We start from the raw sequence: 14,305 nt of genomic DNA on the forward strand, positions 1-14,305 counted from the left end.
AGTTTATCTAAACAACAGCTTATTTATTGAATCATTTCATTTGTAACCTCAGATAATTATTGAGTGTAAATTCCAAGCTGTAGATTATTGGAAACGTTTTTCTCCAGTCCAGGGAAATATTGATTGCATATGTAGCGATTTCCCCCCTCCTGCTATCCCAAAGGGGGACGTTCTATATTACATGTTTATTTTATTTTCATCAACATATTTGTTTTCATATATGGCTATGGCGTTTGGCACATTATTTGCTGTATAGTTACAGTATTGATAGCCTTTCCTTGTTAACTGTGTTGTATATAAACACCATGTCTTTTTGTCTGGAAGACAATTCAGATATTCTGTTATTAGCAGGGAGTGAAATTAGACTGCAATTTTATAATATTTTCATCTCTGCACCGTGTTTGCCTGAGCATGAATATTGGTAAAGGCCCAGAACACCTGATTGTTCATTTCCCTCCGGTGATCAGGCTATGCTAAGTTGATTGGCATTAGAACAACTCAGTCTGTAAATTGATTACTTTGAACAAACCAAACAAGCAGGAAACAAAGCCTCACTACCTCCCTGCTTGCTAGGCATTGTCCTAGCCAGAGATCAAGTCTTGCGTGGTGCTGGGGCATAGAGTTCTTCCCCTTCTTTATTCTGCCAAGAAGCTAAACATCCCACGAAATCAGTGACTCGGGTTGCTGTTCAAAAAGGAGGTTCCGAAATAAAACGTATGATAGTAATCAAATTAAGATAAAGATTTTGTCAGTAAAGGTTCAGACAGTGCTAGGATGTAGTTGAGTTGATAGTTTTTGTTTATTTGGACTTTTTCCCCCCAACATTCACAAAGCCCTGGTTTCATCCCAGAACTGGGATGGTAGCACACCTCTATAATCCTAGCACGTGGGAGGTGGAGGTAGAATATTTTTCATTTGAACATTATGTAAAAGGAGAGATAAGATCAATTTACTAGAAGGCAATCTTTGCTGAAAAATATTAAGAAACTACCACAGTCATGTGTTCTCAATTTGATCATTTCAGAGGCTTAGTCGGTGCGCAGAGAAGTTGCTCCCAGCTGCAGTTTCAGACGAGAAAGCCGACCATGGGAGGCTCTGAGCCTAGTGGTGGTGGGCAGGGTCCCGACCAGGTGTGGCCAGTTTTCAGGCCCACTCTCCCTGGAGAATGCCAACTCTACCTCAACAGGCTTTTCAGATAATCTGGACCCTTGGCCCTGGTCAGAATGATTTGATAACAACTTGATAAGGGGTGGAATCTTCTGTGATTAGAGAGAAATCTGATAAGAAACCGACTCAGGGACAGAACAGATAAAGGTTCTCAGAAGGCTGCTTGTTGTTAGAATCCCCTGGCTGGTCCTTAGTGCAGGGTTCCACGTGTTTATTATGTAGGTCACACTTTGAGTCACCCCTGGGGTTGGCTGTTCTTGCGTCTTGTAAAGTATTCAGAAAAATAAAGAGGATGGGTATTGCGTTACGTTAGTGAAGGAGTTCATTTATGTTGGCCGGTCCTGTGAGGAAAGGTTTAGTTACGTAAAAGGAACTCTTTTACCTTGTTATGTAATTAAGTTGTTAGTTTTTTAGTTGGTTTATGTTAAATTTGGGAATAGAAACGGCTGTAATTTAAAAGGCAGCGCGAGAGAAAGACACCTTGTGACAGAACTAATGTAGAGGTTCTTTTGTTTTATTAAGGGGAAGAAAACATAAAAGGAGGAAAGCAGAGGGGGAGACCGGCCTCTGGGGACAGGAGCAGCAGAAGAGAAGAGAGAGGCAGAGAAAGAAGGGGAGAGACAGAGACGGGCAGAAAGACAGAAAGTAACAGACAGATGAGAGAGAGAGAGAGAGAGAGAGGAGAGAGAGAGAGAGAGAGAGAGAGAGAGAGGAGAGAGATGGAAGGTGGGCAGGGCCCTTTTAAAATTGAACATAGTGAATGTGCACAGGAGGTGCTCTTAGTGGCTACAGCTGAGAACATATCCTGTCAGAACCCAAGGGCAGGCAGATTCCTGAATACTAACAGAAACCTTAATAAGTAGAGCTGGGCAATGTCTAAAAACTCTTTTGGGTCTATCTGTGGCAGGGCATGATAAGAAAGTTGAAGCACAGAGTATGGGGCTTACCCACTTTAGTGACATGCAGAAGATACTAAGAGAAAAGGAATTATTTTCTCATTCTTCTCACTCCCCCTTCTGTTCATCTCCTTCCTCTTTCCTAGTCCTCCTTTTTTGGGGGGATCTTTCAGACAGGTTCTGTCTGTGTAGACCTTAATGTGGGATTCCCCTCTGTATGCTGTGAATATATTTTATTACCATTGGTTAATAAAGAAGCTGCCTTGGCCTATGGCAGGGCAGAATATAGCAAGGTGGGAAATCCATGCAGAGATAGAGAGGAAGAAGGTGGAATCAGACACAATGTAGTTGCCAAAGGGGAAAGACACCAGAAACTTACCAGTAGGCCACAGCCTCATGTTGATACACAGATTAATAGAAATGCGTTAATTTAAGATGTAAGAGATAGCTAGGAATACGCCTGGGTCATTGGCCAAACAGTGTTGTAATTAATATAGTTTCAGGTCTGGGAAGCCAGGGAACAATAAAACTGTCTTCATTTACAAGTCCTGGCTTTCTTGGAACTCTACATGGATCAGGTTGGCCTCAAATGCGCAGAGATCTACCTCCCTGCCCTGTCTCCTGCGTGCTGGGATTAAAGGCATGCACCACCATGCCTAGCCTTTCTTCTAACATTTTCTTGACTTTTCTCACTATCTAGCCCAGACTGGCTTTGAATCTGCTATTCCCTTGTGTTGTTATCCACAGTGCTGGGATTACAGTTTTGACCCACGGTGCCGGGCAAGGGAAAGAGATTTTCTTTGGAAGATTCCCGTGACAACAGAAATGCTGGGAAGTCAAAAAAGCCTAGCTTGAAAAATAAGGGACCAAAAATGATTTGTAGTACCCTGTCGCAGAACGTGTGTTCTCTTCGCCGAGGCAAGTGACCAGGGGCGCTGCCTCCGCTGCTGGCCCATCTGTCACTGTTGCAGTTAGAAAGTGGGCAGCGCTGCCACCAAACCTCACTGCTATTTTACTTTTTTTCTTTAATCTTCAGCCCTGAATGGAGGAAAGCCTGTGATTAGGGAGCCAGACTGGAGGCTGACCTTTCTTCTATGGGAAGGGAGCCTCTTGGCAAGGCTAATAGATGAGACAGAGAACCAGGTAGACATTAGGAAGCCAGACAAGACGCCACACCAAGTACTAGGCAGGTGCCTTCTGCTGATGACTATGTAAGGGACTGGAACCCAGCACTACCATTTGCCTGTGATACCATGTTTTATAGCTAATGCTGATTTCCTCTGTAAAAACCTGACAGAATTCCTTGCTTGTTTTTATTTGTTTGTTTGTTTGTTTGTTTTTAAGAGGGAGTGAAGAGTCCTGGATAAAGATTTGATAAGTTTAGTATTTTGAAGTGATCTATTGTTCTATCAGTTCATCAGTATCAGTTTCTTCTGGGTTCAAATCCATCCTTGTCTCTTCTGATTTATTAAAAAAAAAATCCACTTGTCTTTTTTTTTTTTTTTTTTTTTTGAGACAGGGTTTCTCCGTAGCTTTGGAGCCTGTCCTGGAACTAGCTCTGGTAGACCAGGCTGGCCTCAAACTCACAGAGATCCACTTGCCTCTGCCTTTCGAGTGCTAGGATTAAAGGTGTGTGCCACTACCGCCCGTCACTCGTCAATCATATTGAAAGGAGAGTAAAAAAGGAAAAGCAACTTTCTTTGGAGTGAAGTTCAGAGATTTAGAGATGGGTTGTCGTATGTTTGAGGGAGGAAATATTTGTCAGACTGATGATCAATAAAACAATTTTTTTGTATGTGTGGACTCCCACATGTCATGGAACGCATGGGCAGGTCATAGGACAACTTGGAGGAGTCAGTCCTGGCTTTCCATCATGTGGGCCCTGGGACTGAACTCAGTCATCAGGATTGGCACCAAGCGCCTTTACCTGCTGAACCATTTAGAATTGAAAAATATTCAGTTTTCTTTAAAGCATTTTGACAATAACCATAACTATGTCAAGAGATCATCTCTCTGTGGAGCACTGACTGTTGAGGTACATCTCAAAGGACTACTAAGAAACTCCTCTTCCCTTCTCTCTCTCTTTCATGCATGTGTTATGTGTGCATGGGTGTTCACGTGTGTAGGCACACATGACAGCAGGTGCGAATAACTCTTGTTTGGAATCAGGGTCTCACTTGAACAAAGATTTCTTTGGTTGAGTTCGTTAATCAGCTATGTTGCTCCATGGGCCCCCTGTCGCTATTTCCTGGGCACTGGCGTTAGTCTGTCAAGCCCACCCAGTATATACATGAGTTCTGGGAATCTGGACTTCATGGTTATATAGCAAGGACTCTACCCACTGAGTCATCTCTCCTGCCCCTTTTTCTCTCTTCTGATAAATTTGATGATAGTGGTGGTTTTAAAGGGGCCTTGGATGGGATTGTAGTCAGATGAGGTAAGATCTAGAATCCGTAGGTATTGCACGAGGGTTTTAGGACATGCCTTTTACTGTAAATAAGTTTTCCGGTCAGATTCCTAAAATATGATGTTTACTCGTGGGAAGGAAGAATGTCCTTAATTGTGCTGGTGTACTGGAATCTCCTTTGTCAAGGGGCTTCAGCCTGACTCTGGTACAGCGAAGTCAGGTGGTGCTTTGTAGAAACCAACCTTGACACTGAATGCACATTCCCTGTGGAAAAAAAACTTGGCAAATCTGCCCCAGATTTAGGAAAGAAGCATTGATATGTCTGGAGCATTGGGTTTGGTCGCATTTTAAGGAAACTTCAGGGTAAAGAGGAAGAAAGTTTGCTTTGACACCAGGAGAATTGAAACGCATGCTGTCAAGAAGCTGTGATTTTACTCCCATAGCTCACATCCACAGCAATTGGATCAATCTGAACTTTTTGGTTTCTGTTTCCACAAATGGTACTTTGGTACCCAGTACAGAGGGAGTGACTTGAATAAATACCCACAGAAGGAATGAACCTCAAAAAATCTTCAGCTCAGTTTTCTTGGATGACGATTCTATGTTGTCTACAGCCTTGATGTCTGGACGGCGGCTCAGTGAAGGCAGCTCTTCTCCATCAGGACTGCACCCCTCAGGATGGAATGAGTTCAGAGCATTTTGTGAACCGGAAGAGTAAACCCGGGCTGTGAGGCTTCACAATTACAGCGTTCACTGTAACTCTCCAACTTCATTTCAACTGATTTTTGTGACTTTAATCTTTTCACTTTTACTCTCCTAAAAAGTACTGAGAGGAAAAGAAGGAAGGGAAAAAATGAAAAAGAACCACTCTTGGCTTGTGCTGGAGAGAATGGATTGTCCTCAAGTAGGCAGGCACAGGGAGTGTTCATTGTAAACTAACGTATAGAACATTTCGGTACGGAAATAGCTAATGAATACCCAAAGCATTCTGTTGTTTGCATTTGGAATGAAGTTTCATTTTTGTTACTTTAGTTAGATTCCTAAGTGTCTGAGAAGTAGAAAACTCACTCCTCATTAGATTTATTTAAAACTTTTTTCAAGAAAGGAAAAAGTCCCGGGGGTATAGAAACTTTACTTACTTCAGTATGTCATGTTAAGGCATTTGACAGTGTTTCCTTTACATGGGGCCAAAGACCACAGATCCACCCTGATTGCTAATTATTCAGACTGTAAATAGCTTATTCGAGAACTTAGGGTGAGACAAAAGAAACATGAAGGAACAAAAGGCCCTGGATAATGAAAAAGATATTGTGAAGAGAAAGGCCAGGCAGAATTATGATGCGGGTCACATCCTGTGCCTGCATTTAATTGTACCTTTGTATTAAATAATAAAAATGATTGCATGTTCAGTGCTAACAGGTGTCCCTTCTTGAGAACTATAGTATGGATAAGTGACAGCAAATTACTTCAATTCATCAATTTGGAATATTATGCCTTTGGTTTTCTCTATTTTATATTTAAAGACTATAGTCTTATATTAGAAGACATTTTCTGGAAAAATGTACAGCAATGCGGGATGATTAAAAAAACTTAATTTCTGGTAAACATGTATAAGATGTAGGTGAATACTTTACAATCTCAGTAAGAGAAAAGTCATTTTGTCGGTACTACCTAACATATTTGAGTTATACTGATACCAGACCTGTATTCCTGTACTTGGTACTTTTGTATAGGCTTTGGGTGTCAGTGTGAAATAGCCATGATAGACGGTCATAACTGGTCTTCCTTAATTCCTTTTCTTAAAAACATGTATATGTTTGAGAGTTTGTCTACATGTATTTGTATGTATCACTTGGGGGCAGTGTCCCTGGAAGCCAGAAGAGGGTGTCAGGTTCCAGGGAACTGGAGTTACAGATGGTGGTGAGATTTCATATGGATTCTGGGAATTGAACCCGGGTTCTCAAACCATCTCTTAACCACTGAGCCGTCTCTCTAGACCGTTCTTTGATTGCTTAAATCTTATTGCTCATACATTGGCGTTTATCTGTGCGGCTCCTCTGTTCTTGTCTAGGGTAGACTGGGTGATCTTTTGCTCTCTGCTAAACCTGAATCTATTTGTGAAGTAGGTGTTGACTGAGTGACAGAGCTAATGTGGCCTGGACTGGGATGACTGGTACAAATCACACTTCACGTCTTCCCCTGTGTCCTGCTCACCTGAGAATGTCCCTCCTTTTCACAGCTTTGGCAGAAAGTAGGAGCTTAATCCTTTGAAACTCTGCTTTTGCCATGGCTACTAGTATTCAACTGACTAAGCAATATCCCGTGTGGAATCTAGAATAAGAAAGAAAGGGGACACGGAAGACTTATGACAAAAGTCATGGCTACAAGAAAGTGGTAAGAGATAGAATTTGTAATATATCACACAGTTATACAAATGAAACATCATTAAAATTTCTAGACCAGTGAAAAAGGATAATTTCTATTTTTTTCCTGTTCTTCTGGTTTCCTCGGTGAGGCACTTTTATTTTTTGACTTTTCTTCCTTTTCTTTTTTCTTTTCTTGACACTCTCTCATTATGTGGCCTTGACTGGCCTGGAACTCTCTATGTAGACCCAGCTGGCTTCACAGAGATTTACCTGCCTCTGCCTCTCGAGTACTGGGATTAAAGGAATGTGCTGCCATGCTTGGCTTGACTGGTTTTTACTGGACATTTATACAAAGTTTGAGAAGCAATACCTTGAGAAGAACAGACTCTCACAGGAGCTGTGTAATTTCAGAAGCACCCAGCCTCTCTGCAAAGGACACGAGACATACAAATGTTTTGCCTTATCCACATCCCTCCAGCCCGGTGCATTTCAACCTCAGCATCACCCTGTAACATGTTATCTCTGCTTCATTCCCTCCACATATCCTGACCCCACCAGTTCTAACACAGAAAGCACTTTCAATCAATGATTTTGGAAATTGTGTGGTCAGAATTCTTCATGAATGAATGAAACGAATTCTCATTTCAGCTTTTCCTTCTTAACTGTACTCCTCACATGCACGTAAAGCAGAAGTTAAGAATCTCCACACTCTGATGCACACACACCTATTTTGCTCAGTTTCCTGCCTTCTTCCTTTGGAAAGGGAAGTTTTAAATGTAATGGCTGCATTAGATCAGCTTGACTTTTGTACATTAGCGCAACTGGAAAGGGGAAGCTGCTGGAGAGGTCACGGTGACCCAGGCAGCCTGAGACAACGAAGCAGGCCGTGAGGATTTTGTTGGAAATAGGGCCAAGGCTGTAGGAGAAGATTCTCTCTGGCAGGCATCTGGCTCCCGTTGCTCATCAAAATGATTGTTTCAGACTCAGGTCAGGGCATAGGCTGATGGGAGGAAATTCTCTTAATTGCAAACTGGCAGTTGGGTGAGGAAATCAGGACAGGTGTAATTTTAATAAATTGGTAAATGTTAGACTTTCTGTGCTAGTAGGTAGGTGGGAGTTAGTCACGTCTATTTATGCATAGGTCTTTACACAGCCAGGGATTATTTAAAAGTATCTTGTACTAAAGGGATTGTAGGGGATCATGAGAGCACCACAGAATTGTACCAGCTAGTTTACTACCTTTTTATCTTTTCAAATGTAGTTATCCTTCATATTCTTGGTACATTCAGTCATTTCCTTCCTTCTTCCCTCCCTCCCCCCTCTTTTTCCCTTCCTTCTTGTCTTTCCCTCCCCTCCCCTCTCCTTTTCGTCCTCCCCTCCTTCCTTTCCCCCTTCTTTCTTCCTCCCCTGTTCGTCCTTTAACTTAGCTGCCAGGCTTTAGCTCTGAACTGAGTATTTGTGAGGAGGTTTTGCACAGAGCCTGTCTTTTAGGTGGCTCACCTTAACATACACACACTCACACGTGTGTCTCTGACACAGTCTCTCACTCTTCTGTGGGGGCCATTGGGAGAGAAGACAAAAGCTCCCCCAACAACCTGTATTCTTTTTGGTGGGTGCATCTCATGCCCTGTTTTTGGGCAGTTCCCCCTTTCTATGGTTCTGTCCTTCAGATTGTATGCTTACCGTGTGCACATATGTAAGATTTCAAGTGCAGACGCGAACGGAGCAGGAGACAGATTTGCACAGTTGCCGTCTGGGCCCTTGTGTGGATGCCAAGGTAGTGCTGCTGAACGAAACAGGAGATGTTGCCTGGTGCTGAGGAAATGGGCTGGAAAAATCTAAACTTCATGAGTGGATCAATTGTGTGGGCGTTTTAGGCTATCCCATCTTGGTCTCATGATTGGCAGTGTTGTCAAAACCTTCTTTATCTAGAAATAAAGTTACAGGACACACAGAGACACTTTTCAAAATGTCAGGAAACAGAGTGGGGTAATTTAGTTGAAAATGATGAAAATGTATCACACCTCCAGAAGTGCTCGCTGCAGGGTTTGATGTGTCCACGGTGAAGGGCAAGTTGACGGGCTTAGAGGAGCTAAGGGGAAAGCGATGAAGAGATGCCTGGACACAGTATTTCTGGGTGGAGACAGGAGCCCCTGGTCAGGCAGAAGCCCATTCTTTGCTCTTTAGCTTGTAGGAGCTAATCATGGTTATGTGTGTGTCTCCACAGCGCAAGGGCAGCATGTGAGCTAGTCCTTAGGGACACTCTCAGAAACACTGTCCCTTCATTCCCTGTTTGTTCATCTTACCTGAGGGGCTAGTTAGTTTGGGATTAAATTTAGATTTTATATATTGCTAGCTTTTCTACTGCCCTCAAATATCTAGCTACCACTTACTCGCTTCTAAAAAATTAGCAACATTTATTGGATATTGGTTTTGTTCTGGGACAGGGAAAGGGGAAGAATCAACATAGGACTCTTGCTATGTTCTGCAGCAGGGAGACGACCCAGTTATTGTAATGGAGGATCAGTTTTAGCTGGGCAGGCTACCTTCTGTCTTTACCTCATTCCTTTTATTTGTCTTAGTGCTCAGCTCATAGGAAAGGAATTCTATTTTTCTAAGTAAGAGTTGTCAGGGCTGTGGTAGTGCACACCTTTAATCCTAATACTTAGGTGGCAGAGGCAGATGGATCTCTGTGAGTTTGGGGCCAGCGTGTTCTATAGAGTGATTTCCACAGCAGCCAGAACTATATAGTGAGACCCTGTATCAGAACCCATCCTCCTTCCACAAAAGATAAAAGCAGATGAAGTATGGATGAATACACTCTCAGAAAGTCTGTAGAAAAGGTACATTTAAGACACAATGCTGAGCTGAGAGAAAGCACACAATTTGCTTGGAAGGGACAAGATGCAGATAAGGGGAGGCTTGATGGGGAGATACAGGAATTGGATCCTAGAATTGTTTCCTGGAACTTCCAGAATGGTACCCAACCAGAAGAGTAATAAGCAGGGGTAAAGACGAGAAGGCCTAGATACAAGGTAGTTGCAGCTAATTCTAGCAATTTGAGATTATAAGGCTAGTAGGGGTAGGAATGTGGTGGACCAGCATTGAATCTTGAAGAATTTCGTCAGTAAATAACAGTCCTGAATCAAGGCAGGGTCTGGCTAGGGAATGAGGGCAAGGAAAGATTAGGAGCAAGAAGGCAGATTTCATTCTTTCATCTGCTCTCAGTTGCAGAATATCTATACCTTAAACTGTACTGGAATGTAGGAGCTAGCTAAGGGGCATTTCTTCTTGTGGAAGGAGCAGCCCTTGATGCTTCCATTGAACCCCAATGTAAGCAATGCTTGTGTAACGTACCCTTTGTACTCTTAAAACAAGGTGAAGAAAAACGGGTGCTATCAGAATCAGCTTGGAGTTGGTGATGACTGTGTTGTTGATTTGCCACATAAACTCAGGAATGCATTGTTTTGATGCTGTCATTAATATCAGGGACAATTCTCTTAGAGTTTGGAAGCAAACAACAGGCAAGCAGAGTATAAATCTCAGCAGCTTCTGGGTGGAGGGACAGGGTAGGGAAGCGGTGGTGCCTTTAATTTGGATGTGGAGGTCCGAGCTGAAGGAGAATGAGAAGTTGTGATCCGCTGGGTAGTAACTGGAGGTTCTGCTGCCACGGTGCCTTCATCTAGGGTTTAAAGTAGTTCACCCACTCGGCACTTTCCATGCCAAGGCAAAAGTGACTTGTGACATGGCTGTCTATCGTGCCAGCAAATGGTGTGGCTTTCTTGTGCTACCAAATGCATGTTTGTGCCAGGGAGGCAGCAAGGCAGTGCCCTGCTAAACACTTCAATCACTGGAAAGGTCCGTGGGATGTATCCTATTTTCTATTTACTTACTTTATTTTGAGACAGTCTTTCTGTAGCCCTGGCTGTCCTGGAACTAAATATGTAGACCAGGCTGTCCTCAAACTCACAGAGATCTACTCGCTTCTGCCTGCCGAGTGCTGGGATTGAAGGTGTACAACCAAACCCAGCGTTCTTGTCATCTCTACCCCAGAGAGAAAGCAAGTGCATAGAGAGAGGCCATTTCATTCCTTGGGTTGTGTGTGTCCATCTAGCCTTGCGCAACTTCTTCTGGATTTAAAGAACTTACGTTAATGAAGGTCAGCTTCTTAAACGTGGCTGTCTTGAACCACTTTAGGATCAGACTGATTGGAGGCTGATGGAACCTGCATGTTTTCCAGAATCCCGGGCCTTACTGCTGCCATTGCCACGTTTTCTTTAGTTTGTAGATTTTTGATACAGGAAATCCAATATAATATTTTAAGGGTAATAAATGAAGCATTTTTCGATAAAGCCATCCCAGAACAATAAACATTCGCACGTCAGGCATTAATACCGACTCTTCCCTTATAGTGCTTGTACGTAGGTGGAGAGTTTCTTCCAGGCATTCTTCAGGCGGTTTTCGAATAAGATGTTTGAGGGGAGGGGCCGCAGGATCTTCAGTCATCGATTCTCTCTTTATAACTTTGCCCTTTTCCCAGGAACAGATGACTCGTGCAGGGCTCCCAGACTGAATCACAAGGAAGAAACTTTACATAAACCATTTATACTACATGTTTGGTATGCTGGCGGCATAAATCAACAACAATATCCATTACAGATTCCTCCCTGTATCAGTATTATCTTGATAGAACCGGGCCCGATGTGTGGGAATTTGAACTCTGATTCAATACATCTAGCCCTGGATAATTAATTATTCAGGGCACAGAGAACCTGGCCCTGCGATGTAGAGTAATTCTTCCTGGTCAGCGTTAACTCCACTGGCAATAATAAATAGGAAAAGTCTCCAGTGATGCCAGTATTTTAAAGTGATTAATCATCTCGTCCCCCTTCTCCTCCCTCTTAGTTTTCTTTAACTAGGATTTTTCAGCAATAAATCTCTAACAACACAGGTAGGAATTGTTCTGTAATTAAATTTTGCCCTGCTTAATTTCTTACCTTTTATGTGCTATTAAAAAATGCTACATTTTAAGGAGCCCTGATCAAAATTCAAAGCAAGAGAAATCCTTTTATGGAATACTGAGACTCTCTACGGAAGAGGAAAGTCTTCATTTTGAATATTAGATAGGCATGCACTCATAAAAATTGTTCGTCAACACCAGTTGGGGTGTCAGATATTCCAAGGATTTGAATTGCTTAGCTTCCATGTTTATGGCTTCTCTGTATTAGAAAAAGTCTGACACATACATATGTTCCCACATGGAGAGAATAATTACTTATTTGAGAAATAAGTTTAAAACTTCCCGATAATTGGTGTCAGCTCGGTAGGAAAGGACGAGTCCCATCACTTTAATCTCACACAACATGCACTTGCTCAGGAAGCAGGTAAATGTTGCCCAGGGATTGAGCGCAGATCTGCAGATGGTGCCCTGTAGAGCTGCCTAGCCATCACATAGATTCCAGGTGACAGGGACCTTCGTGACATATCTGTTGTGACACACTTCTCTACCACAAGTCCGTGGCTCGAGGTGACTCCTGTCCCTCCCCTTGTGCTTCTCTCTGCTGCAGGACAACACAACGATGCACGGATGAACCTCGCCATTGCCCTCACCGCTGCCAGGTATGGGGCTGCCACAGCCAATTACATGGAGGTGGTGAGCTTGCTCAAGAAGAAAGACCCCGAAACTGGGAAAGAGCGTGTGAGCGGCGCACGGTGCAAGGATGTCCTCACAGGTATGCCAGGGTCCACAAGGGAGGCATTTCTTAGCATTTGGCTGTGCTTGTATAATGACTGAGCTAGGATTTTTCTGTCACTTTTCTTTCAGTGAAGGCAGACTTCAGTCATATTAATTATATTCTTTATTGTCAACAATGCCTGGTTTAACATGAAAATTTTCCCTTGTGGGACTTGCCAATTTTTCCCTTTTGTGTTAAATAGTAACACTAATGATAAGGATAATAATAAATGCCCGCAGAACTCTCACAGCTGTGAATGCTTTTCATTTCCCTTGCAGAAACATGTGATTAATAAAATTAAATCAATGTGCCAAGTCTTTGAGCATCACTTAGGTGGCACAGGCAGGGCATTTACACGTCCTTTGAGTCAATCACTTATAACTCAATGAGATTTCCATTCTTGCCACAGCCCTAGCCCTGGGTAGGCAGCTGCAAAACCGCATCATTTCCTGTCTCTCTCTCTCTCTCTCTCTCTCTCTCTTTCTCTCTCTCATCTCATCTCTCTCTGTGTGTGTGTGTGTGTGCGCGCGCGCGCGCGCACGCGCGCGTGCATGCACGCTTGCATGTGTGCCCATATGGACAATGGCATAGCGTGAACGTGGAAGTTAGAGGACAAGCTTGGAGTCCTTTTTCTCCTTCCACCATGTAGATTCTCTGGATCGAACTCAGGTTGCCAGGCTTGGTGTCAGGTGTCTTAATCCCCTGCTGTAGCCAGCTGTTTCTTTCATGTCCTTTCCCCTTTCTCCCTTCCTTCCTTTCCTTCTCTTTCTCTTTGCTTTTGCATTTTAAGGACACACCATTTAGTCCTGCCACTTTCTTTGTGTTTAGTAGTTTGGTCATAGGCACTTTATATGGCTCTTGTTTCCCAGTGCTGGGGATTGATCCCCACTTTTCAAATACCAGGCAAGAGCTCTACCACCGAGCTATATCCCCTCCCTCCAGATCATAGGCTCTTTACGAATAGACTGAGAACCACAATGGAAAGGTGGTTGGCTTTCTTCCTTTTTAATTCAGACTTGTTTGGGGTAAATTTACTCAGAAGTGAGACTTTTGGTTGGCTCCTTCAGTAACTGTGGATGTGCATGTCACGTAGTGTGGAATGTGCGTTTCCTCGCCATCAGTTAAGTTAATAGATGGACTAAGAATCCAGCGCTGGTGAGCAAAGAACAAATGGAGTATGTAATCGATGCCACTTTTCTTCACAGGGCAGGAGTTTGACGTGAGAGCCAAATGTGTTATCAATGCCACCGGACCTTTCACAGACTCCGTGCGCAAAATGGATGACAGCAATGCCCCTGTCATCTGCCAGGCCAGTGCAGGTGTCCACATTGTGATGCCCGGGTACTACAGGTAACACCATTCAGTGATGACACCCATCGCCCAAGAAAAAGGCTCGCAACACACTAAGTGTCTTCTGTTACACTCTTAGAATTTTTTTGAAGTGTTTGCTGTGGTTTATTTACATTTTTTTCATTGTGTATATTGGTCTATGGTTCTGATACATGAGGGACACTTTCTGACATTCATTGTACATTGAGTATGTTCCTCCTGTGTCCTCTGGCTTTCTCTCCCCTCCCCCCCATCCCACACGTCCCCCTTGGCTTATTCTCTCATGTTGTATATACATACACAATTTTAAGGATCTTTATAAAAATCTAGGAAACACACGAGAGAAGACACGCTATTTGTGCTCCTGAGACTGGTGGAATTGGTGTGATACGATTCTGTCCAATC

General features: G+C 43.1%; 1 protein-coding gene across 3 annotated transcripts in view; it reads left to right on the top strand.

Annotated features, from left to right (window-relative positions):
* Gpd2 (glycerol-3-phosphate dehydrogenase 2) overlaps positions 1–14,305 on the top strand; it is a 176,273-nt gene that overhangs the window by 131,748 nt on the left and 30,220 nt on the right. For all 3 annotated transcript variants that reach the window (XM_041631438.1, XM_041631436.1, XM_041631435.1), the window contains exons 7-8: positions 12,404–12,568; positions 13,777–13,921. In XM_041631438.1, the coding sequence (XP_041487372.1) occupies positions 12,404–12,568; positions 13,777–13,921 (310 nt within the window). The remainder of the gene's footprint in view (positions 1–12,403; positions 12,569–13,776; positions 13,922–14,305) is intronic.

The sequence above is a fragment of the Microtus oregoni genome, unplaced genomic scaffold, assembly GCF_018167655.1.
Source record: "Microtus oregoni isolate MIOR12 unplaced genomic scaffold, Mior012 000037F_ref0000500, whole genome shotgun sequence".
Classification (NCBI taxonomy): domain Eukaryota; kingdom Metazoa; phylum Chordata; class Mammalia; order Rodentia; family Cricetidae; genus Microtus; species Microtus oregoni.